This window comes from Natrix helvetica, assembly GCF_964273705.1.
Source record: "Natrix helvetica genome assembly, chromosome: 5".
NCBI classification, from domain to species: domain Eukaryota; kingdom Metazoa; phylum Chordata; class Lepidosauria; order Squamata; family Natricidae; genus Natrix; species Natrix helvetica.
The window spans coordinates 3,770,619-3,797,114 of record NC_138551.1 but is presented as its reverse complement, the minus strand read 5'-3'; the positions used below and the strand labels follow the sequence as shown (position 1 = coordinate 3,797,114).

Here is a 26,496-nt window from a genome sequence, read left to right as displayed (position 1 = left end):
CTCTCTATCATCTATAGTGTACCATATCACTCTATCACACTAACACTCTACCTATCTATCTACAGTGGGGCAAAAAAGTATTTAGTCAGCCACCAATTGTGCAAGTTCTCCCACTTAAAAAGATGAGAGAGGCCTGTCATTGGCATCATAGGTAGACCTCAACTATGAGAGACAAAATGAGAAAACAAATCCAGACAATCACATTGGCTGATTTGGAAAGAATTTATTTGCAAATCATGGTGGAAAATAAGTATTTGGTCACCTACAAACAAGCAAGATTTCTGGCTCTCACAGACCTGTACCTTCTTCTTTAGGAGGCTCCTCTGTCCTGCACTCATTACCTGTATCAATGGCACCTGTTTGAACTTGTTATCAGTATAAAAGACACCTGTCCACAACCTCAAACAGTCACACTCCAAACTCCACTATGGTGAAGACCAAAGAGCTGTCAAAGGACACCAGAAACAAAATTGTAGTCCTGCACTAGGCTGGGAAGACTGAATCTGCAATAGGCAAGCAGCTTGGTGTGAACAAATCAACTGTGGGAGCAGTAATTAGAAAATGGAACACATAAAAGACCACTGATAATCTCCCTTGATCTGGGCCTCCATGCAAGATCTCACCCCGTGGGGTCGAAATGATCCCAAGAACGGTGAGCAAAAATCCCAGGACCACACGGGGGGACCTAGTGAATGACCTGCAGAGAGCTGGGACCAACGTAACAAAGGCTACCATCAGTAACACACTACGCTGCCATGGACTCAGATCCTGCAGTGCCAGACATGTCCCCCTGCTTAAGCCAGTACATGTCCAGGCCCGTCTGAGGTTTGCTAGAGAGCATTTGGATGATCCAGAAAAGGATTGGGAGAATGTCATATGGTCAGATGAAACCAAAATAGAACTGTTTGGTAGAAACACAACTCGTCGAGTTTGGAGGAGAGAGAATGCTGAGTTGCATCCAAAGAACACCATACCTACTGTGAAGCACGGGGGTGGCAACATCATGCTTTGGGGCTGTTTCTCTGCAAAGAGACCAGGACAACTGATCCGTGTACAGGACAGAATGAATGGGGCCATGTATAATGAGATTTTGAGTGTAAACCTCCTTCCATCAGCAAGGGCATTGAAGATGAAACGTGGCTGGGTCTTTCAACATGACAATGATCCCAAACATACCACCCGGGCAACGAAGGAGTGGCTTCGTAGGAAGCATTTCAAGGTCCTGGAGTGGCCTAACCAGTCTCCAGATCTCAACCCCATAGAAAACCTTTGGAGGGAGTTGAAAGTCCGTGTTGCCCAGCAACGGCCCCAAAACATCACTGCTCTAGAGGAGAACTTCATGGAGGAATGGGCCAACATACCAGCAACAGTGTGTGCCAACCTTGTGAAGACTTACAGGAAACGTTTGACCTCTGTCATTGCCAAAAAAGGATATATAACAAAGAATTGAGATGAACTTTTGATATTGACCAAATACTTATTTTCCACCATAATTTGCAAATAAATTCTTTCCAAATCAGCCAATGTGATTGTCTGGATTTGTTTTCTCATTTTGTCTCTCATAGTTGAGGTCTACCTATGATGCCAATTACAGGCCTCTCTCATCTTTTTAAGTGGGAGAACTTGCACAATTGGTGGCTGACTAAATACTTTTTTGCCCCACTGTATCTATCTATTTTACTTATTTATAAATTTTGTATTTATTCATTTATTTAGTCATGTTTATGTAGTACTGGAGGTGGTGACCTATATTAAGAGCTGTTATGCAAAGAAATTTCATTTTAATACATGCCAATCAGTGTACATGCAAAGTGACAATAAAGTTATTCTAAGTTCTAAAAGTTCCCTCACTGGGGTCTTTTTGCATAGCATTTACAAGGTGCAGGAGGTCTTCTAGTCCAGCCCACTGGTCAAGCAGGAGACCCTGTACCATTGCAGACAAATGGTTATCCAGTTTCTTCTTTAAAACTTCCAGTGTTCGAGCATTCACAACGTCTGGTGGCAAGCAGTTCCATTGATTAATTGTTCTCACTGTCAGGAAATTTCTCCTTATTTCGAAGTTGCTTCTCTCCTTATTTTCCATCTGTTGTTTCTTGTTCTCCCCTCAGGTGCTTTGGAGAACAGGTGGACCCCCTCCTCTTTGTGGCAACCCCTCAAATATTGCAACACTGCTACCTTGTCTCCCCTAATCCTTCTTTTCATTAGACTAGACATTCCCAATTCCCCATCCCCATCCCCAATGGCCTGGAGGAACCTTGTCCATGGGGTCGCAATGGGTCGGACACGACTTAACGACTAACAACAACAACAATGTATGTACGTGTGTATGCATGTGCCTGCCTGCCTGCCCTGCCCGCCCCGCCTATCTCTCTCTCTCTCTCTATCTCAAGTACTTTGGCCACCTAATGAGAAGGAAGAAGGACTCCCTGGAGAAGACCCTCTTGCTGGGAACGATGGAGGGCAAAAGAAGAAGAAGGGGACGGCAGAGAAGGAGGTGGCTGGATGGAGTCACCCAAGCAGCCGGAGTGAGCTTCAATGGACTCCAGAGGATGATGGAGGACAGGAAGGCCTGGAGGAACGTTGTCTATGGGGTTGTGATGGGTCGGACATGACTTCACAACTCACAACAACGACAACAAGAGGTTTCTATGAGCTTTGGGAGAACTTCCCCAGGTGGAAGTAGCTACTTTATGCGCCGCCTCTTACCTTCAGCCAGGGAGGCAAACGCATTGATGAGCCGGGCTGTGTACTGGCGCACAACCTCACACTTGGACTGGATCAGCATTAAGACGCTTCTCTGCAAGAGAACCCCAAAATTGAAATGGTTGCAGTTAATCCTGGAATACTTGACATGAAGTAACAGCAAAACCAGTAGCACCCAGACTAAAGCTCCACAGTGCTTTACAACCAGTTTCCGGCAAAACATGTGGATTTGCATAACGACTACAGGGTCTACTTAATGACAATGGATTCACTTAATGATTACACTGTCCACTTAACGACCATGGATTTGCTTAATAAACATGGGTAAGATTTAGCGGGGGGGGGGGGGGGAGGAAAGCAAGATCAGCTGGGATTTTAGCAATAGCACTTCCACCCTGAAGGGAGGGAGGAAGGAAGGAAGGGCAATAGCACTTAGACTTATATGCTACTTTGTCTTGCTTTACAGCCCTCTGTAAGCAGTTTAAAGAGTCAGCCTCCTGCCCTCAAGAATCTGGGCCCTCGTTTAACCGACCTCGGAAGGATGGAAGGCTGAGTCCGCCTTGAGCCGGTCAGGATTGAACTGCTGGCAGTGGGCAGAGTCAGCCTGCAATCCTGCCTTCTAACTCCTGTGCCCCCACGCAGGGGTGTAACACGGTTAAGTGAATTTCCACATTCCCTTTGCTTGTCAGAAAGTTGCAAATGACGCCAGGACGTTGCAACCGTCATTAACACACCCCAGTTGCCAAGCGTCTGAACTTTGATCAGGTGACCATGAAGATGCTGCAACGGTCGTGAACAAGTGTGGAAAAAAATGGTCCTAAGTCCCTTTTCTCAGGGCCATCGTATCTTCAAACGGTCACTAAAGGAATTGTTGTTAAGTGAAGGGCTACCCCCATTTTGCGTGATAACGCAGGGGAGTTTGGGGATTTAAAAAAGTCAACAGTTGCAAAAGTCAAAAATTCTGGAATGCGCAAAAATGGATAGGTTAATACTAAAAATAGAAGAAAAAGAAGATTCGGAATATTTCGCGACATGGGAAACTTTTCTACAAACTTTTCTAGCTGACAGATACAGAGGTTAGATGAGTGGATTTACGTTAAATATGGACCACATGAGAAAGAAAAAAGTGATTACTAAGTATTTTGATGGTTATATAATCACAATGGAAGATAGTATATTTTTCAATAATGACTGATATTATATATATACACACACACACAAAAACACACACACACAATATAATAGCAGAGTTGGAAGGGACCTTGGAGGTCTTCTAGTCCAACCCCCTGCCTAGGCAGGAAACCCTATACCGTTTCAGACAGATGGCTATCCAACATCTTCTTAAAGACTTCCAGTGTTGGGGCATTCACAACTTCTGGAGGCAACTTCTGTTCCACTGATTAATTGTTCTCACTGTCAGGAAGTTTCTCCTCAGTTCTAAGTTGCTTCTCTCCTTGATTAGTTTCCACCCATTGCTTCTTGTTCTACCCTCAGGTGCCTTGGAGAATAGCTTGACTCCCTCTTCTTTGGGGCAACCCCTGAGATATTGGAAGACTGCTATCATGTCTCCCCTAGTCCTTCTTTCTTTTAAGCTAGACATCCCCAGTTCCTGCAACCGTTCTTCCTATGTTTTAGTCTCCAGTCCCCTAATCCTCTTTGTTGCTCTTCTCTGCACTCTTTCTAGAGGCCCAACATCTTTTTTACATCGTGGCGACCAAAACTGAATGCCGCATTCCAAGTGTGGCTTTACCAAGGCCTTATAAAGTGGTATATTTACATGTACATGACTATAATGATTATGATGATGTTTATATTTTAAAACTGTGGACATACAGAAAACACATGGCTCAATGTAGAAATGGATGGTTATTTAATTGATTATTGCAATGGGAGATAGTCTATTTTTCAATAACGATTGATAATTGTTGCATATATGATTATGATCTGCCAGTTCGCACCAGTTTGGGCGAACTGTTAATGGCAGTCCATCCGCCCAGACATCATCAGGGACCTTCTGTGCATGCTCGTGTGTGGCCCCGCTACCGAACCAGTACTGAAGAAAATAGGATACCATTACTGCTTACGATGCTTTAACACTTTGAACACACCGTTCAATATGGAAACAGAAATGGAATTTATGATATAAAACAATCAAAATATTGTTTTTTAAAAAAGTCAACAGTTGCAGATTGAGACTCCCAAAGATGCCCTCGGTCTCCGATCTAGGGTACGATCTCCCCACCCCCACACGCTAACCTGGCCGTTACTGTAGCAGTCCAACAGATCATTGTTGATGTAGGCTTGCAGAACGGTGTCCCGCTGCTCCCCCGGATGGGAAGTTGTCAAACGCTGCAAAAGGAAGAGAGGTTTATGTTTCAAAATGAAATGATTGAAGGTTCAAGGAGTCACGCAGAGCGGAACGAAGCCATACGGGCTGGGTTATAAACCCCCCCCCCCCAGAGCAGGTGTGAAATCCAGCAGGTTCTGACAGGTTCTGGAGAACCAGTAGTGGAAATTTTGAGTAATTCGGAGAACCGGCAAATGACACCTCTGGATGGCCCCAGAGTGGGGTGGGAATGGGGATTTTACAGTATCCTTCCCCCTGGAGTGGGGAGGGAAGGGAGATTTTGCAGTATCCTTCCCCCTGGAGTGGGGAGGGAAAGGGGATTTTGCAGTATCCTTCCCCTGGAGTGGGGAGGGAATGGGGATTTTGCAGTATCCTTCCCCTGGAGTGGGGAGGGAATGGGGATTTTGCAGTATCCTTCCCCTGGAGTGGGGAGGGAATGGGGATTTTGCAGTATCCTTCCCCTGGAGTGGGGAGGGAATGGGGATTTTACAGTATCCTTCCCCTGGAGTGGGGAGGGAATGGGGATTTTGCAGTATCCTTCCCCTGGAGTGGGGAAGGAAGGGAGATTTTGCAGTATCCTTCCCCCTGGAGTGGGGAGGGAAAGGGGATTTTGCAGTATCCTTCCCCCTGGAGTGGGGAGGGAAAGGGGATTTTGCAGTATCCTTCCCCCTGGAGTGGGGAGGGAAGGGAGATTTTACAGTATCCTTCCCCCTGGAGTGGGGAGGGAGGGGAGATTTTGCAGTATCCTTCCCCCTGGAGTGGGGAGGGAAGGGAGATTTTGCAGTATCCTTCCCCCTGGAGTGGGGAGGGAAAGGGGATTTTGCAGTATCCTTCCCCTGGAGTGGGGAGGGAATGGGGATTTTGCAGTATCCTTCCCCTGGAGTGGGGAGGGAATGGGGATTTTACAGTATCCTTTCCCCTGGAGTGGGGAGGGAATGGAGATTTTACAGTATCCTTCCCCCTGGAGTGGGGAGGGAAGGGAGATTTTGCAGTATCCTTCCCCCTGGAGTGGGGAGGGAAAGGGGATTTTGCAGTATCCTTCCCCTGGAGTGGGGAGGGAAAGGGGATTTTGCAGTATCCTTCCCCTGGAGTGGGGAGGGAATGGGGATTTTACAGTATCCTTTCCCCTGGAGTGGGGAGGGAATGGAGATTTTGCAGTATCCTTCCCCCTGGAGTGGGGAGGGAATGGGGATTTTGCAGTATCCTTCCCCTGGAGTGGGGAGGGAATGGGGATTTTACAGTATCCTTTCCCCTGGAGTGGGGAGGGAATGGAGATTTTGCAGTATCCTTCCCCCTGGAGTGGGGAGGGAATGGGGATTTTACAGTATCCTTTCCCCTGGAGTGGGGAGGGAATGGGGATTTTACAGTATCCTTTCCCCTGGAGTGGGGAGGGAATGGGGATTTTGCAGTATCCTTCCCCTGGAGTGGGGAGGGAATGGGGATTTTACAGTATCCTTTCCCCTGGAGTGGGGAGGGAATGGAGATTTTGCAGTATCCTTCCCCCTGGAGTGGGGAGGGAAAGGGGATTTTGCAGTATCCTTCCCCTGGAGTGGGGAGGGAATGGGGATTTTACAGTATCCTTTCCCCTGGAGTGGGGAGGGAATGGAGATTTTGCAGTATCCTTCCCCCTGGAGTGGGGAGGGAATGGGGATTTTGCAGTATCCTTTCCCCTGGAGTGGGGAGGGAATGGAGATTTTGCAGTATCCTTCCCCCTGGAGTGGGGAGGGAATGGGGATTTTACAGTATCCTTCCCCTGCCACCCACAGAACAGGTAGTAAAAACAAATTGAATTTCACCACTGCTCTACAGTGACTCGGACCCAGACCGAGCAAACAACGTCACACGGCTTCTTTTCTCTTTCTTGGCTAAAACCACCATCCTGCATACAGGCAGTCCTTGACTTACAACCGTTGGTTTAGTGACCATTCAAAGTTACAACAGCGCTGAAGAAGGTGATTTAATGGCCATTTTTCATACGGTAGTCTAGATCTTTTGCAGCATTCCCCCCCCCCCCGTGAGTCACGTGATCAAAATTCAATGACTTTGGTTCATATTTACAACGGTGGCAGCGTCCCTGGGTCACGTGATCCCTTTTTGCGACCTTCTGACAAGCCCAAGTCAACGAGGGAGCTGGAATCACTGGACAATTGCAATACCAACTTATCGACGGCTTAACAACAGAGGCAGGAAAGATTGTATAAGGGAGAAAGCTCAACGTCTCATGTAACAGCAGAAATTCTGGGCTGAATTGTGGTCGTAAGTCGAGGTTTGCCTGTGAATTCGAAGGCACCTAAGGGCTGAGAATGTTCCTGCAGCAGCTAGGAAATGGTCAGCCAGAATTACTGCATTCTGAATTCTTATCATGCTACTTTTGAACTCTTGTTGAGTTTTGATTGCTAACTGGCCAAGCAGTTTATGGTATATTATGTTTAATCTGGCTGTTTACATTATACATTTGTTTAAAAATGTTTTTAGTGCGTTTAATTGCCATCTGCTTTTTTTTCTTTTTGAACTGCAAGCCATCCAGAGTCACTGACTGAGAGGGGTGGCTGCAGAAATGAAGCAAACCAAGAGAAGAATGAGCAACGTTAATTAAATAAGCAAACTCAGCGTTTGAACAGAAAAATACAACTTTCTGTCCGGTTTTATGTTAACCTGCCCCTTATTCTAAAGGAGACGCTTGATCAAAAGTAGTCTGGGTCTTTGCGGAAGATTCAAGGCATCAAGGCACCTGGGGGCAGAACAAGAAGCAATGGGTGGAAACTAATCAAGGAGAGAAGCAACTTAGAACTGAGGAGAAATTTCCTGACAGTTAGAACAATGAATCAGTGGAACAGAAGTTGCCTCCAGAAATTGTGAATACCCCAACACTGGAAGTCTTTAAGAAGATGTTGGATAGCCATTTGTCTGAAACGGTGTAGGGTTTCCTGCCTAGGCAGGGGGTTGGAGAATAGCTTGACTCCCCCTTCTTTGTGGCAACCCCTGAGATATTGGAAGACTGCTATCCTGTCTCCCCTAGTCCTTCTTTCTATTAAAGTAGACATACCCAGTTCCTGCAACCGTTCTTCATATGATTTAGCCTCCAGTCCCTTAATCCTCTTTGTTGCTCTTCTCTGCACTCTTTCCAAAGTCTCCACATCTTTTCTACATCGTGGTGACCAGAACTGAATGCAGTATTCCAAGTGTGGCCTTCCCAAGGCATTATAAAGTGGTATTAACACTTCACGTGATCTTGATTCTCTCCCTCTGTTGATGCAGCCTAGAACTGTGTTGGCTTTTTTGGCAGCTGCTGCACACAGCTGGCTCATATTTAAATGGTTGTCCACTAGGACTCCAAGATCCCTCTCACAGTTACTACTATTGAGCAAGGTACCACCTATAGTGTACCTGTGCATTCCGTTTCTGTTGCCTAAATGTAGAACCTTACTCTTTTCGCCATTGAATTACATTTTATTGGATAGTGCCAACATTACTTAGTAATGTTAGTCTATTCATTTCTGCACATTCTAATATTTTCCCGACTTGGCTTCTCAATTGTCTACAGCGGGGAGGAGAGGGGGAGGAGATTTCTAACCTCAGTGGCTTTTAAGACCTCTGGACTTCAACTCCCAGAATTCCCATAGCCACCCCCCCGATTGACAGGAAGACTTACCCAGCGCAAGGCCTGGAGCAAGAAAGCCTTCAGGCGGTCACTTCCGTCGCTCAGGTCCTTCTTTAACTTCTCATAATCCAAAGAGGGCAGGAGGGGCACTTCCTGCACTTTCCTGCAGAAACAAAGCGCTCGTGAAGCACAACCGGCAGTCAAAGTCCTAGAAAGTCCACGCATGTTCGCCTTCGTTCGTTCAGTCCTAGAAAGTCACGCGGTGTGCAGAGGAGGGGTTCTGAGCCCAATGGGAAAAATAGAAATCTCAATCTGGACCGCCAAGGGAACCGGCCTCTAGCGCTGAGGGGTCCTCGGTGGTCCGGTTCTGGGATTCGGCACTTGTCAGATCTCCATTTAGAAAAACGGACAATTTGGTCTAGTGGTTAAGGCACAGTGCTAGAAACTGGGAGAGAGTGAGTTCTAGTCCCACCTTAGGCATGGAAAGTGGACTGGGTGGTTTTGGGCCAATCATTAGGAAACTGTGAGTTCTACTCCCATTTTAGGCATGATACCAGCTGGGTGACTTTGAGCCAATCACCAGGAGATGGTGAGTTCTAGTCCTGCCTTAGGCACAGAAGCTGGCTGGGTGACTTTGGGCCAATCACTAGGAAACAGGGAGTTCTAGTCCTTAGGGATGAAACCAGCTGGGTGACTTTGGACCAATTACCAGGAGACGGGGAGTTCTAGTCCTGCCTTAGGCACGGAAGCCGGGTGGGTGACTTTGAGCCAATCACTAGGAAACAGGGAACTCTAGTCCTTAGGCATGAAACCAGCTGGGTGACTTTGGACCAATTACCAGGAGACTGTGAGTTCTAGTCCCACCTTAGGCATGAAAGACAACTGGGCGACTTTGGGCCAAATATTGGGAAACATTGAGTTCTAGTCCTACTTTGGGCATGAAAGCCAGCTGGGCGACTTTGAGCCAATCACCAGGATATGGTGAATTGTAGTCCTGCCTTAGGCATGAAAGCTATTTGGGTGACTTTAAGCCAATTACCAGGAGACGGGGAGTTCTAGTCCTGCCTTAGGCACGGAAGCTGGCTGGGGAACTTTCGGCCAATCACCAGGGGATCCAAAATTCTAATCCCGCCTTAAGTCACGAAAGCCAGCGGAGTGACTCTGGAACAATCACCGGGAGACCATGAGTTCTAGTCCCGCCTTAGCCACAAAAGCCAGCAGCGTAACCTTGCGCCATTCGCTCTCTCTCAGCGCAACTCACTTCCCTGGATTGTTGTGGGTAAAATGGGAGGAGGAAGGAGTATTAGATAGATTTATCACCTGGAGTTTTCCATAAATAAATAAATAAATCAAGGCAGGATAATAAATAAATCAATAAGCTCAAAGTTAGCCTAGAATTTTGGAGGCAGCTCAAGTTTTGTGGCAAAAGAAAAGGAGACAGCCTAGCCCAGGGGTGTCCAAACTTGGGAACTTTAAGTCTTGTGGACTTCAACTCCCAGAATTCCCCAGCCAGCCATGCTGGCTGGGGAATTCTGGGAGTTGAAGTCCACAAGTCTTAAAGTTCCCAAGTTTGGACACCCCTGGCCTAGCCCCAGGCTGTTATCAGGTAGTTTCTGAGTTACGACCAAAATTTCCATTGCTAAGCAAAGCAGTTGATGAGCAAGTTTGCAACAGTGGTTAAGTGAATCACAGCGGTTGCTAAGTGAATCCTGTGGTTGTTAAGCGAATCTGGCTTCGCCCACCGACTCTGCTTGTCGGAAGACGGCTCGAGAGGTCGCAGGTGGTGATCATCTGACCCCCAGGGAAAAGCAACCATCATCAATACAGGTAGTCCTCGACTTACAACGGTTTGCTTAGTGACCGCTCGAAGTTACAACGGCCCTGAAAAAGGTGACTTACAACCTTTTTTCACGCTTACGACCATTGCAGCCTCCCTGCGGTCATGTGATTTACATTCAGACCTTGACAGTTGACTCCCATTTATGACGGTCGTAGTGTCCCTGGGTCATGCGATCCCCCTTTTGGGAATCTCTGACAAGCAAAGTCCAGGGGGAAGCCCGTTTCACTTAACAACCATTGCAGCGATTCACTTAACAACTGTGGCAAGAAAAGTCATCAAAACGGGGCAAAACCCACTTGACAAATGTCTCCCTTAGCTACATAAATTCTGGGCTCAATTGTGGTCGTTAAGTCGAGGACTGCCTGTACAAGGGTCTCAACAGCCATCACATAACATGGAGATGCTGCGATGGTCGTACGTATGTGAGGTCCGGGTCTTAAGTCACTTTGGTCATCACCGTGGTAACTTTGAAGGGTCACTTAACAAGTGGTCGTAAGTCGAGGACTACCTCCACTGATTGAAACCTATCGTTTCGCTCTTTGCAAACTACCCACGTTTCATGACAGACAAATCAGAGTCGAGAGGAAATAAAAGAACTTACGCAGGGACCAAAGATGCTCTTAACATTGTGGAAGCCTGTGAGTTGAAGGAGAGAGGGAAAAAAATCAGCATTTTTCAGAGTATGACATACCTTTTTTCCTCAAAAAAAGAGGCTGAATACACACCGAATACATCGGGGGTCTTATACACCGAATACAGCATTTTTTGCCTCCCGAAACCCCACCCCCTTCACCCAAATGGCCGTGCAGACCCTTATGGAGGCTTTCAGAGAGCTCCTGGGGAGGGCAGAAATGAGCAAAAAATGGACCATTTTGGGGAGGTTTGCAGAGTGCAAAAACTTTTTTTTTCCCTTTCGGAAAGCTCTTTACTTAAAGTGATTGATGAGAATTACATTGATCAAGTGCTGTGCCAGCAGAAACAAAGTCTTAGGTGCTGCAGATTGTCAGTGATTTCCTTCTCCAGTACATGGATAAATACACCTGGAAACATCTCCCTCCCTCCCTACTCTTTCTCTCTCTTCCCCTACCTACCTACTTATTTCTCTCTCCCTCTCTCTCTACCTACCTACCTACTCTCTCTCCCTACTTACCTACTGTATTTCTCTCTCTCTCTCTCCCCCTACCTACCTACTCCCTCCCTCCTGTATTTCTCTTTCTCTCCCTCTACCTACCTACCTACCTACCTACCTACCTACCTACCTACCTACCTACCTACCCTCTCTCTCCCTACCTACCTACTGTATTTCTCTCTCTCTCTATCCCTCTATCTACCTACCTACTTTAAAAAAAAAGCCTCTTCAAAACCTTGGTCCGTCTTATGCTCCGATGCGTCTTATACTCCGAAAAATACGGTATGTACCATATTTCCCCGCAAAAAAGACAGGGTTTTATTTTCTTTGGACCCCCGAAATAAGCGTCTGGCCTTATTTTAGGGGAGGTCTTATTATTTTTTGAGGTGCAGGAGGCCCCTTAACCTCGTCCCGCAGCCCGGCTGATCCAGAGAGAGCCAGAAGTTCTGTCTTTGTTCCTGGCACACTCTTGCCAGCCCTAGCATCGCTGGGCCTGTCGCTCTTTTTACAGCTGCCACTAAGAGAAGGGGCAGGGTAGCTAGGGTTTGGGGGAGCGGCCTCCGCGAGGCCCTTCCACATGGATGGCAGGGGCATGTGGGGCTCATGGGGCATGTTCCTCCTCTCCTCCCCCAGGAAATGGCGGGAACCAGCTTAAATATTTTTGGGGAAGGACTTATTTTAGCGCATGCGCTCAAAATCCCAATTGGGCTTATTATCCGGGGAGGATTTATTTTCAGGGAAACAGGGTAAATAAAGCCCACTTTTCCTAGAGATTACACCAACCTTCGTGCCCAGAAAGATTAAGTCATTTGCTATAAGGAGCATGCCTTATTATGGAACTGGACTTTCTAATAAATACTCCAAATCCCTGGGCTTCGCTTGGAAGACTTTTTGGGCTGGGGAATTGAAAGGAATTGGGGTAACAGAATATGTAATAACATGGTTGGAAGGGACCTTGGAGGTCTTCTAGTCCAACCCCCTGCCTAGGCAGGACACCCTATACCGTTCCAGACAAATGGCTATCCAACATCTTCTTAAAGACTTCCAGTGTTGGGGCATTCACAACTTCTGGAGGCAACTTCTGTTCCACTGATTAATTGTTCTAACTGTCAGGAAGTTTCTCCTCAGTTCTAAATTGATTCTCTCCTTGATTAGTTTCCACCCATTGCTTCAGGTGCTTTGGAGAATAGGCTGACCTCCTCCTCTTTGTGGCAACCCCTGAAATATTGGAAAACCGAGAACTAACCCTAATCCTAACCCCCTCTTCTTTGTGGAAGTCCCTCAACTACAGTATTGGAAGTCTGCTCTCATTTCACCCCGAATCCTTCTTTTCATTAAACTAGAAATACCCAATCCCTGCAACTGTTAACAGAATAACCGAGTTGGAGGGGGCCTTGGAGGTCTTCTAGTCCAACCCTCTGGTCAGGCAGGAGACCCTCTATCATTCGGGACAAATGACTGTCCAATCACTTCTTAGAATCCTCCAGTTTTGGAGCATTTGCAACTTCTGGAGGCAATTTCTGTCCCACTGATTAATTGTTCTCACTGTCAGGAAGTTTCTCCTTAGTTCTAAGTTGCTTCTCTCCTTGACTAGTTTCCGCCCGTTGCTTCTTGTCCTGCCCTCAGGTGCTTTGGAGAATAGCTTGACTCCCTCTTCTTTGGGGCAGCCCTCCAAATATTACTGCGTTTCCCCGAAAATAAGACAGGGTCTTGTTTTCTTTTGAGCTCCCGAAATAAGCCCTCGGCCTCAGGGAGGTCTTATCATTTTTGAGGTGCAGGAGGCAGCAAGTGTGGTCACCTCGTGACTGTTGCTGTGTTGCAATATTTTGGGGTAGGACTTATTTTAGTGCCTACGCTCCAAAGTCCGATTGGGTTTATTATCCGGGGAGGTCTTATTTTGGGGGAAACAGGGTAGAAGCCTGCTATCAGGTCCCCCCCTGGTCCTTCTTTTCACTAAACTAGACAGGTCTGCAGATATCTTCCCAGCACTGCATCTCGACACCAGGGACAACATTCCTGCAATTTCAAAGAGCTTGCTGGGGGTCACCAATTCCCCGTCTTTCTGAATGCCCCCTCCCCAACTGTCTCCTTCATGCCTTTCAGGGCAGCTTCTATAATAATCGGTGCCCATGATAAGCCACCCAGCTGGGAAAGGCCGGGAGGACAAAAGCAGGAAAATGTCAAGAGCCAGATTGCATTACTCCCGTTTCCGCGTAGCATCCCAGGCGCCTGGGACGCCACAAAGCTATGCCGTGTAATACAAGAGTGTCGTTCTCACCGACGGGGGGGGGGGGAGTGCGGGGAAAGCCGTTTCAGAAGTGGTATCCATCAATTGAAAACCGCCGGGGGCACAAAGCTCCCCATTCATGGCAAAGGACAGCTTTGCAGGTGGATTGGGTTCTACATCTCACTGCATGGATCTGTCACTCATTTTCATTTCTGTCCCCTGGGTAATTTTTGCAATAAAGACACACACACACACACACACACACACACACACCCTCCCCTGTGGGTCTTAGGAGGCCCCAGCAACCCCATTCCTTCCAGGGACATGGACTGACGCAACTTGTCAAATGTACGCTTGAACCATATGAAGAGATACTGTAATTAAAAAAAAAAGATATTAAGACTGTGCAGAGATGAACAGGCTGACACTGAAAATAAAGGATAAAGAGGAATCGGTGTACTTCAAGACATGGGGAAGATTTTATGATTGGCTAGAGAAAGGAATCTAGAAAAGAAAGCAAGGAAAAGATACAGAACCCAGATGGTGCACGATTAAATGAGAAAGGGAGGGAAGAGGGGGAAAACAGAAAAGAAAGTACTAATATATATATTGAAAAGTGAGATATAAAGGGGGGGGAACCATAGTTAGGATAGATTAGTGAAGGTAAGGGAAGAAGAAATGATGCTAAACTATATTTGGGTTTGTGGAAATACCATCCCAAGAAAACATAAACTGAGATGTGAAAGAGACAGCTATAACAACAGAAAAAGAAAGGGAGAGAGGAGGAGAGAACGAGAGGAAGAGGAGGGAAAGAAGAAAGAGGTAAGGAGAAGAGGATGGAAGGGAGGGAAAGAGAAGGAGAGAGGTTAGGAAGGAGAAGAGGAAGAGTAGGAGTAGGGGAGAGATAAAGGAAGAAGGAAGGGGAAGGAGAGGAGGAAGGAAGAAAGGCGAGGAGGAAGGGAGAGAAAGAGAAGGAGAGAGGGTAGGAAGGGGAAGAGGAAGAGTAGGAGTAGGGGAGAGGTAAGGGAAGAAGGAAGAGGAAGGAAGAAAGTAGAGAAGGGAGGGAGGGAGAAAAGAAAGGGAAAAGAAGGTGGTGTTACAACAGGAGGAAGGGATGGTAAATCCCAAACTGTATATTATAACCTATTAAATGGAATAATAAATGTATAAGAATGACAAATGGAAAGAAGAATAACATTTATATGAATGTATACTTATAATTGTATGCAAAAGAATAAAAAAATAAACAATTTCCAAAAAAAAGGTATATTTGCACCAGTTCATAAGACCAAGCTATAAAAGGGATGGCTTTAATTTGCTTTGTGCTAAATGTAGCAATAGCACTTAGACTTATACACCGCTTCATAGCGCTTTTACAGCCCTCTCTAAGCGGTTTACAAAGTCGGCCTCTTGCTGTTGTGGCGGCCAGTGGAGCTGGAAGCAGAGTCGGAGAGTGAGGAGTTTGGGGAGGAACATGGGACAGTCCTGGGGGCTGGGGAAAGCTCAGACGAGGCCTCTGCGTCGGAGGCAGAGAGGCAGCTAGACATCAGTGAGGCAGAGGAACAGCTGGGGCCTCTTCCCAGTGTGCGCATGCGCAGAGCTGCCAGAAAACAAGAACAACTAAGAAAGCAGGGTCGACTTGGGAGTAAAGCCACACCTTGGAGGTGATTGGCCCCTCCCAGAGGAAACAAAAGAGGAACAAATGGGGAGGGGGCTTTTGCAGGAAACAATTCGTTCCTTCGGTCGTGTCAAGAGTGGAAACTTCTTTTTGTGACTATAAGAGACCCTGTGCCAAGTTTTGCCTTGCCCTGTGTTTGGAAACTAGCTATCTAGCAGCTCTCCAAGCGAGATAAGGTGCGTGTGGATAAACATTCCTCTGAAAGACTCTTTGCTAAGCTTTGCGGACTGTGAAAGAAAGGAATTTACAGTTATATAAATAAAAGGGGTTTTGCCCGGACCAAGAGAGTTTCATACTTTTTAAGGAAGCCTGGATCAGAACACTTGCCCCCAACAATCTGGGCCCTCATTTTACTCACCTCGGAAGGACGGAAGCCTGAGTCAACTTTGAGCCGGTGAGATTCGAACTGCTGAACTGCAGTTAGCAGTCAGCTGAGGTAACCTGCACTCTAACCACTGTGCCACCTCGGCTCTAATGTAGGTGGTCCTTGCCTTACAACAGATCGTTTAGGGACCGTTTTGAAGTTAGAACGGCATTGATAAATAGGACTTAGGACCGTTGTTCACACTTACGACCGCTGTGGCGGTCAAGGGATTAAAATTCAGAGGCTTGGCAAGTGATTCATATTTATGACGGTTGCAGTGCCTTGGGGGGTCACGAGATCCCCTTTTGAGACCTTCTGATAAGCCAAGTCAAGGGGGAAGTCAGATTCACTTCACAACTGGGTTACTCACTTAACAACTGCAGGGATCCACTTAACAACCGTGGCAAGAAAGGTTGTAAAACGAGGTCAAGCTCGCTTAACAAATGTTGCATTTAGCAACAGAAACTTTGGGCTCAATTGTGATCATAAGTTGGGGACTACCTCTATATGGTTGGGACGTGATGGCTCAGTGGCTAAGATGCTGAATTTATCAATCAGAAAGGTCGGCAGTTCGAATCCCAAGTGCCGCATAACGGAGCGAACTCCCATTATTTGCCCCAGATTTTGCCAACGTAGCAGTTCGAAAGCACATAAAAAATGCAAGCAGAAAAATAGGAACCACCTTTGGTGGGAAGGGAACAGCGTTGCGTGCGCCTTCGGCGTTGAGTCGTGCCGGCCACATGACCACGGAGACGTCTTCGGACAGCGCTGGCTCTTCGGCTTTGAAATGAGCACCGCCCCCTAGAGTCGGGAACGACTAGCACGTATGTGCAAGGGGAACTTTCACCTTTCCCTTACCTCTATAAGAATTCTGCCATTATGATGGAAATCCAGGTTGTTTTTGGCTTGCTGAACAAACCATGGTGAAAGGGCTTCGTTCTGCCATGGAACAGGCATTTGAACCCTTATTTCCTGGGTCCTTTTTTGAAGTCTTTGGATACAGCTGGTCCTCGACTTACGACCAGAAGTGAGCCCCAAATGTATGTTGCTAAGTGAAACATTTCTTAAGGGAGTTTTGCCCCGTTTTACGACCTTTCTTTCTACAGTTGTTAAGCGAATCCCTGCAGGTGTTAAGCTAGTCCCACGGTTGTTAAAAGTGAATCTTGCTTCCCCACTGACCTTGTCAGAAGGTCGCAAAAGTGGATCGCGTGACCCCCTCCCCCCCCGGCACAATGCAACCGTCATAAGTACCTGCCAGTTGCCAAGGGGCCGAATTTTGATTAAAGTGACCCTGGTCGTAAGTGTGAAAAATGGTCATAAGAGTCACTTTGTTCAATGCCAATGTAACTTTGAACTAAAGGAAGGGTTGTAAATCAAGAACTACCTGCAGTTTTTGAGATTAAACAGGTGAGTTGTACATTTGTTTTAATTTTATAGGATTATTTTATCCCGCATGCATAAGTGGAACAACATAAAAATTCCAGCAAACGAACAAATATCTTTCACCCGATGAACCAAACTTGTCGAGACAACAAGAATTCCAATATATACATTTAAAATCACCTGGGTGACACTTCATGCTGAAGAAGAGGCTCAGAAATAAACATATAACGTGCCACGCAGAGGCATAATCTCACTCGTAATTGTCGAGTTGTTGTTTTTAACTTGGTTAAAGTTTCCAAGCAATCGTTCAAATGAATCGATCTGGCCATAGAAGCATGCGCCGGCACGAACATAGCAGAGAAGAAGACAGGACAGCATAGAGAAATGTGGAAAGGTTTAAGAACAAAAAGAAAAAAGAAAAAGGAGATGTGGGAACTTACATATCCATCCTTACAGGGCCTCATACAGCCAGATTCCTTTAGAGAGGTCAACAGGCACACAGTCAATAAAAGAGATGAAGAGAGAAAAACAAAAAGTTAAGAGAAAACCCCAGAAATAAAACATAACGGATAAGAGAAAAACCACCCTGGAAAGGTCCATGCGCAGATACTTTGATTTCTTGATTTTTGCAAAGGATCCTTGATGCTCTCTGACCTGGGTCGTTTTCTTGCCGATGTTTCATTCCCCACTCCCTTCTGGCACTGATGGTGTTACCTAGTTGGGTAATGAAATGTCTGCAAGAAAGCCACCAAACTCAGAGAGCACCAAGGACTCCACACTCCTCCTCCTTTTCCTCCCCTCCTCTCCACTCTCCTCTTCTTCTCCTTCTCTTCCTCCTCCACCCTGCACATCCCATTTTCTTCCAGCACTGATGACGTTACCTAGTTGGGTCATTAAATGTCTGCAAGAAAGCCACCAAACTCAGAGCACCAAGGACCCCACAGTTGTCGTCCTCCTCTCCTCCTCCTCTTCCTCCTTATACCCCACTCCCTTCTAACACTGATGATGTTACCTAGTTGGGACATGAAACATCTGCAGGAAAACAACTAAGCCCAAAGAGCACCAAAGAGCCCACAGTCCTCTTTCTTTCTTTCTTTCTTTCTTTCTTTCTTTCTTTCTTTCTTTCTTTCTTTCTTTCTTTCTTTCTTCTTTCTTTCTTTCTTTCTTTCTTTCTTTCTTTCTCTTTCTTTCTTTTTCTTTTTCTCTCTCTTTCTTCTTCTCCTTCTCCTTTTTTCTCCCCCTCCCCCCTCCTCCTCTCCCTGAAACACCCTGCCCCCTAGCACTGATGACGTTACCTAGTTGGGTCATTAAATGTCTGCAACAAAGCCACCAAACTCAGAGAGCACCAAGGACCTCACAGCCCCTCCTCCTGCTCCGCCTTCCTCCCACATCCCTCCTGCCGCGTTTCCCGGAAAATAAGACAGGATCTTATTTTCTTTTGGCCCCCGAAATATAGCCTTGGTCTTATTATTGGAGGGGGCTTAGATTTCTGACAGGTGGCAGGTGGGACGGGTGAGAAAGAGGGACGTGCGTCTTCCCTTACCAGCAGGGAAACATGTAAAAAAAAGGCTTCTCGAGAGTCCAAAACTTCTCAAAACCCGCGAGGTTTTTTTACAACGTGTTTTCCTGGACAGAAGGGCAAGGAATGCGATGAAAAGGGAAGGCGCACTGAGGTGCAATTTGGAGGGTGGCAGGGGATGGGGCCTCACTTAGCAACATTAATTTTAGGCCCAATTGTGGTCGTAGGTGGAAGATTACATGTACCAAGGACCCCTCAGTTCAACCCTGAGCTAGAAACACTTTCTTTTATTAATATCCGTGTTCTCTAGCAATTATTTCTTATAACGTGAGGCTGGGAAAAAGGATGACTGATAATAAGCAGGTGAGCCCATAGCTATTAAACTGCCATCTTTAGGGGATGCAGGGAGTGAATTATCCACCGCCATGGGATCAAACGTCAGGCACTTGGCCGCTGGCTCATATTTATGGCGCTCAACGGGGAGGCCAGATTCACTTAACGACCGTGTTACGAGTTTAACAACTGCAGGCGTTCACTTAACCGTTGTGGCAAGGAAGGTCATAGAAGGGGAGCCCAAACTGATTTCACACATCTCTCTCACTTAACAACTGAGATTTGGGGCTCCACTGTGGTCGTAAATCGAGGGCAACCTGTACATGCCGCCTGGCACTGAACTGAAGGGCCGGCTGTTCGACAAAGCCACAAAATGTTGTGCCACGACGCAGACGGGAAGGCCGCCTGCTGCAAATCATTCAGAAATTTGCTAATGGAGCTCCAATTAGAGCTTGGCAACCCGCTGCAAAAACATTGCCCACGTTTCGATTGAATTGAAGGCCGAGAGGATGACGGCTCAAAGCAACGGGGAAATTAGAGGGGAAATTGATGAGAAATTTCCTGCCCAAGCAGGGGGTTGGACTAGAAGACCTCCAAGGTCCCTTCCAACTCCATTATTCTGTTCCGTTCTATTTTAAATCTATTCTCAATCTAGCAACAAAAACAAAATGCCAAAATCATTGCGCATATTTTTATCTGGCTTTCTTCAGCCGGGCACCCAAGATAAGCTGAATCGAAACGATCTTTAAAAGGGCGCAGGGAGGCACGGCTTCTGCTCCTGGAAACATAGCGATATGATCCCCGTCGTGCTTTGTGGTTCCCCTCAAGAGGAAATCACATGGGACTTTCAAGATGGTTCAGCATCCTCCCGCTGGGTACCAGGGACCTGCGCACACCCTTGGAAAAGAATTTGGGGGGAGGGCTTCGGAGAGAAGATACAGCTCAGGAGATCCACTCGTAGATGTTCTGACCTAGGCTTCACCAGATCACGAAGCAGATTCCTTGTCTCCAAACCTCCCCCCCCCCTTTTTTTTTTTTTATGAAGCTCATGTTAATTCTTCTCATTCACATCCAGCAAAGTCCCGGGAAACAGTCTTTCAAGGGCGAATTGACAACCACAGGCCTTATCAGGCTTGGAGAGCTGCCAGGCCGATATCTTCTAAACGCCATGCTGTAGCAGCAATTCCTTGGCCAGAAGTCAGGAACAGATCTTCACTCTTAATGAATTGGACTCATGGCCTCCTGCAAGCTCCACTCCCCTTTCGCTCCTCTTTTATTCTCTCTGGGAGGGGCCATTCATCATCCACCTGTGGCCTTACTCCCAAGTCGACCCCTGTTCTTTAGCTGCTCCCTTCGTCTGGCAGCTCTGCGCATGTGCACACTGGGAACAGGCTCCAGCTGTTCTTCTGCCTCACTGATGTCTGACTCTGAAGGCAGCTGATAACTGTCAGACGGCCCTGGCCCCCTCTCTGCCTCCAACACAGAGCCCTCATCCGAGTCTTTCCCAGACTCCAGGACTGGCCCATCTTCCTCCCCAGCCTCCTCACTGTCTGAGTCTACCACCCAATCCACTGGCCGCTGGTGGGCCACAACAATAGAGGGGCTTTGTTTTCATTCATTAGCGGAGTAATGCCAGTGGTGTCGATACAATCATGAAGCCGGAAGGGACCTTGGAGTGCTTCTAGTCCACCCCTTGGCCAAGGAAGGAGTGTTGTGGCCTGCCAGCAGCCAGCAGAGCTGGCAGCAGACTCAGACGATGAGGAGGTTGGGGAAGAACTTGGGCCAGTGTTGGAGCATGGGAAAGGCTCTGGCGGATGCTCAGTGTTGGACGCAGAGATAGAGCCAGGGCCGTCCGACATTTCCCAGCCACCAGAGAGGCAGCTCCCTTTGGAGTCAGAGATGGGTGAGGAGGAGGAGGAGAAGGAACAGCTGGGGCCTGTTCCAGATGCACATATGCACAGATCTGTTAGGAGAGGTGAGCAACAGAGGACAAGGAGTCGACTCGGGAAGCAAAGCACGTGAGCATCAGAAATGGCATTCTATTTTCTTCACTACTGGAGGGAACGCGCGCATGCCCAGATGCCCAAGGAGAAGCTCCTTGATGACATCAGGGTGGGTGGGCCTCGCTGCTTCCGCCACTACCGGTTCGCCCGAACGGGTGCAATCTGGCAGCATACCACCTCTATGCTGAATAGCCTCTCCCTGGCTGGAGAATAAATAGAAGGAAAGGGGAGTGGTGGTCGTAGGAGACAACAGTTCGTATTTCTGGAGATTTTGCTCATTGCGTTTTGTGCCACAAAGGCTGCTTGCCAGAACTGAGGTTTGTCTATTTCTCTGTTTGAGCTGACTTAAATTTGCAGCCTCAGAGCTGGGTACTCACAACCTTGCATTTATCACAATGAACTGACAAGGGCTATGGCTTCAGTTAATTTCTTGCCTGGACTTTCTGTTGGTGAACACAGTTAACTCCCAAGCCGTAAATAAAGGGGGTTTTCTTTGCGGGGAATTTGCAAAGGCTGGGTCAGAACAAGGAGTCCTTATTCCAATGTTGGCGAAACCTTTTGGCACCAAGTGCTGAAACGGGAGCATGAATACGCCCGTCCATGCAGGAAACGAGAAGAACAGCTGCTTGGTGTGCATGCGCGCGCTGGGAAGATGATCTTCCTGTTTCCGGCACACACATGCGCACTGGCCAGCTGCTCTTCTATCCTATCCTATCCCTCAAATCTGACTGGCCTGGCTCCGTGTCGATAACTGAGAGGGCATCTTGTAGTTTGAGCAGGAATTCAAGAGTTTCTCAAACTTGGTGACTTTAAGATGGGTAGATTTCAACTCCCAGAATCCCCCAGCCAGCACTGAAGTTCATTGCTTGATAGATAGCACTGATTTCCTGACTAACTGTTAAGTGTTCTGATTCTAATTCTGCACCATCCTAAGATGCTGGGAAACAATGCAGTACCTAGATGAATAAATAAATATTCTACCTCCAAGAGAGGTAGAAAAAAAGGCAGAAAAAGATTCTTTTCCCCTTTTTACCCAATATTTTCTTTCTCTCTTTCTTTGTCTTTCCTTCCTTCCTGATTCCCATTTGCTTTTCATTTTCTTCTCCCTCCCTTCTTTTCCTCCCTTTCCTCTCTTTCCTTCTTCCTTTTCCTTCCTTCCTTTCTCTCCCATCCCTTTCCATCCCTCCTTCCCTTCCTTCCTTCTTCCTTCCTTTCTTCTTTCTCTTCCTTCCTCTCCCATCCCTCCCTTTTCTTTCTTCTTTCTTTCTTCCTTCCATTCTTCCTTCTTTTCTTTTCTTTTTTTCTTCCTTCCTTCTTTCTTCCTTCCTTCTTCCCTTTCTTCTTTCTTTCTTTCTTCCTTCCTTTCTTCTTTCTCTTCCTTCCTCTCCCATCCCTCCCTTTTCTTTCTTCTTTCTTCCTTCCTTCTTTTCTTCTTCTTTCTTTCTTTTTCTTCCTTCCTTCTTCCTTCTTTCTTCCTTCCTTCTTTCTTCTTTCTTTCTCTTCCTATCCCACCTTTATTATTTTTGTAAATTATTTTCTCTTCCTCTTCTTTCCTATCCCTTCCTTCCTCCCTTTTCTTTCTTTCTTTCTTTTTTCCTTTCTTCCTTCCTCCTTCCCTTCCTATCCCACCTTTATTATTTTTGTAAACAACTCAAGGTGTCGAAGATACCTAATACTGCTCTCTCTCTCTCTCTCTCTCTGCTCAACAACAACCCTGTGAGGTAGGGGGGGCTCAGAGGGACTGGCCCAAAGTCACCCCACTGGCTTTCCTGCCTCTTCATGTCACCAGCGCCATCTTGGCCTGCTTTTTCGATTTCCATTTGCCAACCACATCTCTCGTGTGGGCCTGCCCGCCCCTCCACCTATATACCACATTGACGAAAAAAGCCGTGGTATTAATAAGTTAATAAATCAGTACTTCACAATTGAGAGAAGCAAATGAATCACGGCTGCTCAAAGGTCAGGGCTGAGCAGCTGAGGGATTCTTCCTGGTTCGGGGCGCTGAGGGAGCCTGAGGACTGCTCAGCAATTCAGCCTCTCTGAGACGTGGCCCACGCAAGCTTCAGGGGCCCTAAACCCAGATCTTCATCGCAGAGTAGCTCTCGTGTTAACTAACGGAAGATGGAGGACGTTAAAGGGAGCGGTTGCTCTGGTCACACCAATCCCTACTTCTCGTGCGGTTTGTTACACTCCGGAACCACTCCAGGGTGGAAAGGCCTAGTAAGTTCCCTAACTCCCAGTCTCCTGGTGATTGGCCTACAGTTACCCAGCTGGCTTTCGTGTCTAACGCGGGACTAGAACTCCCAATCTCCTGGTGGCTTTCGTGTCTAACACGGGACTAGAACTCCCAGTCTCCTGGTGGCTTTCGTGTCTAACATGGGACTCCCAGCCTCCTAGTGATTGGCCTACAGTTACCCAGCTGGCTTTTGTGTCTAACGCAGGACTAGAACTCCCAATCTCCTGGTGGCTTTCGTGTCTAACACAGGACTAGAACTCCCAGCCTCCTGCTGATTGGCCTACAGTTACCCAGCTGGCTTTCATGTCTAACGCAGGACTGGAACTCCCAGTCTCCAGGTGACTGGCCTAAAGTCACCCAAGCCAGTTTTCATGCTGAAGCCGGTAGCCCTTCTACCCAAGATAAAACTTCTGAATTTAAATTCTTGATCCAACTCTGCTCAGAACCACGAAGGACGCTGCCTTCTCTTCCCTTATGCCAAATGGTTCCACCCCAGGCGCTTGATGGAACCAGACAGGTTCCAGACGGAGCTTGGGCCACCTCCTGCAGCCCTGACCCGCCCTCGGGTAGAGGACCTGGTGACCGCGTGGAATAATGCGACTACCGGGGCCTTGAACCGGGTGGCGCCTTTGCGGCCTCTCCGGCGGCAACGATCCACCCTGGCTCCTTGGTTCACCGAGGAGCTAAGGGTGATGAAGCGCCGCAAGAGATGCCTAGAGAGTCGTTGGAGATCCTCCCGATCCGAACTTGACCGAGCACAGGTACGAGCCCATTTAAGGACGTACCTAGTGGCATTGAGAACGGCCAAACGTCAATATTGTGCCGCTCCCATTGCATCCGCAGAGAACCGCCCTGCCGCCCTGTTTTGGGTGTCCCGCTCCCTTCTGTTTCAGAGGCCGCGGGAGGCCCCTTTACAGGGCAGGGCAGAGGAGTTTGGGAAATACCTGCAGGATAAAGTCGCTCAAATCCGGAAGGATTGGGTCCCCTTCAGTGGCCCAGTCGAGACGCCAGTGGCGAGTCTTGAGAAACCTTTTTGGGAGGAGTTTGACTTGGTTGTCATCGAGGATTTGGACAGATTGCGTGGGCGACTGCGACCTACCACATGTTTGTTGGACCCGTGTCCCTCCTGGCTTGTACTGGCATCCTGGGAGGTTACACGCGACTGGCTCCTGGACCTAGTGAACGCTTCGTTGGGTGAGGGGTCTCTCCCGGCCGCCTTGAAAGAGGCGGTGGTGAGACCCTTGCTCAAGAAGCCTTCCCTGGACCCTATGGAGCTGGTCAATTATCGTCCTGTCTCCAACCTTCCCTTTTTGGCGAAGGTTGTGGAGAGTGTGGTGGCTTCTCAGTTTCCACGACATCTGGAGGAGAATGATTATCTAGACCCGCGCCAGTCCGGCTTTCGCCCTGGGCACAGCACTGAGACGGCCTTGGTCGCGTTGGTAGATGATCTCTGGAGGGCCAGAGATAGGGGCTGTTCCTCTATCCTGGTCCTATTAGACCTCTCGGCGGCTTTTGATACCATCAACCATGGTATCCTGTTGCACCGACTGGAGGGGTTGGGGATCCGGGGCACCGTCTTGCGGTGGTTCGGCTCCTACCTCTCCGGCAGGACGCAACGTGTGTTGGCAGGAGAGCAGAGGTCGACCCTAAGCCCCCTCATCTGTGGGGTGCCACAGGGGTCGGTCCTCTCGCCACTCCTGTTCAACACATACATGAAGCCGCTGGGTGAGATCATCCGTGGTTTTGGGGTGGGATACCACCTGTACGCTGATGATACTCAGCTGTACATTTCCACCCCGAACCACCCCAACGAGGCCGTCGAAGTGATGTCCCGGTGTGTGGAAGCCGTACGGGTCTGGATGGATGACAACCGACTCAGGCTCAACCCTTCCAAGACGGAGTGGCTGTGGGTTCCGGCTCCCCGGTTCAACCAGATAATTCCATCTCTGGCCATTGGGGGCATTCAACTCGCCCCCGTGGAGCGGGCGCGCAATTTGGGCGTCCTCCTGGATGCCAAGCTGTCCATGGATGAACATGTGACAGCTGTGGCCAGGGGGGCGTTCCATCAGGTTCGCCTGGTGCGCCAATTGCGCCCCCTATTGGACCGGGACGCTCTACGCACAGTCACCCATGCGCTGGTGACGTCTCGCCTGGACTACTGTAACGCTCTCTACATGGGGCTTCCCTTGAAATGCACTCGGAGACTACAGTTGGTCCAGAATGCGGCCGCGCGGGTGATTATGGGGAGCACCAGGTACTCCCATGTGACACCACACCTGCGCGAGCTGCACTGGCTTCCTGTGGTCTATCGAGTGCGTTTCAAGGTTTTGATTACGATCTTTAAAGCGCTCCATGGCTCAGGACCTAGTTACCTCCGGGACCGTATTCTGCCCCATACATCCCTACGACCTATTCGCTTGCACAGAGAGGGACTTCTCCAGGTGCCGTCCACTAGACAATGCCATGGGGCGGCGCCTAGGAGCAGAGCCTTCTCTGTGGCGGGCCCAGCCCTGTGGAATGACCTCCCCCCGGATATTAGGACCACTACAGACCTCCGCTCCTTCCGTGTTAAGCTCAAGACCCACCTTTTTCAAATATCTGGCCTGGCCCAACCATAACTTCGTTACGCTCCTGAGGGGTTTTTAATTCAGCAATTTTATTTAGGGGATTTTAAACTGTGTTTTAACTGTGTTTTCAGCTGTGTTTATTGTCTTTCACTTGCAGGTCTACTCTCCTCCATGCACAAATGTAATTGTCCTTGTTTTTTCGTATGTATGTGTGTCCTATGTGTATTTTATCTTTTTGATTGTACGCCGCCCCGAGTCCTTCGGGAGAGGGTTGCGGCTAATCAAATAAAATTTGATTTGATTTGATTTGATGGAATACGGCCATTTCCACCGGATTGCCAAAGCCGGCTGGGAATCATCAAATCTAAAATACGGTGGCCTCTGTCGAGCCACCCCCTTTGCAATCTTCTTCTCCTGAGTGTAAAATGGGAACAAAGAATTGCACTGCGTGGTGCAAAGAAACGAGATAAAAGAGGAGAAGGCAGCATTTTAGGGATTTTGTGCAGCGATGCAGTTTCACAGGGAGGGAAGCGTTGAAAGGTTGTTTGTTGGACATCATGGGAAGC

At 47.9% G+C, this 26,496-nt stretch overlaps 1 protein-coding gene across 2 annotated transcripts in view; it reads right to left on the bottom strand.

Annotated features, from left to right (window-relative positions):
• ARMC9 (armadillo repeat containing 9) overlaps positions 1–26,496 on the bottom strand; it is a 121,322-nt gene that overhangs the window by 68,886 nt on the left and 25,940 nt on the right. The window contains exons 10-14 of one of the 2 annotated variants that reach the window (XM_081956039.1): positions 17,713–17,748; positions 11,093–11,127; positions 8,703–8,814; positions 4,960–5,052; positions 2,707–2,797 (exon numbers count right to left, since the gene is read on the bottom strand). In XM_081956039.1, the coding sequence (XP_081812165.1) occupies positions 2,707–2,797; positions 4,960–5,052; positions 8,703–8,814; positions 11,093–11,127; positions 17,713–17,748 (367 nt within the window). The remainder of the gene's footprint in view (positions 1–2,706; positions 2,798–4,959; positions 5,053–8,702; positions 8,815–11,092; positions 11,128–17,712; positions 17,749–26,496) is intronic. The other variant, XM_081956040.1, reaches the window with a different exon arrangement.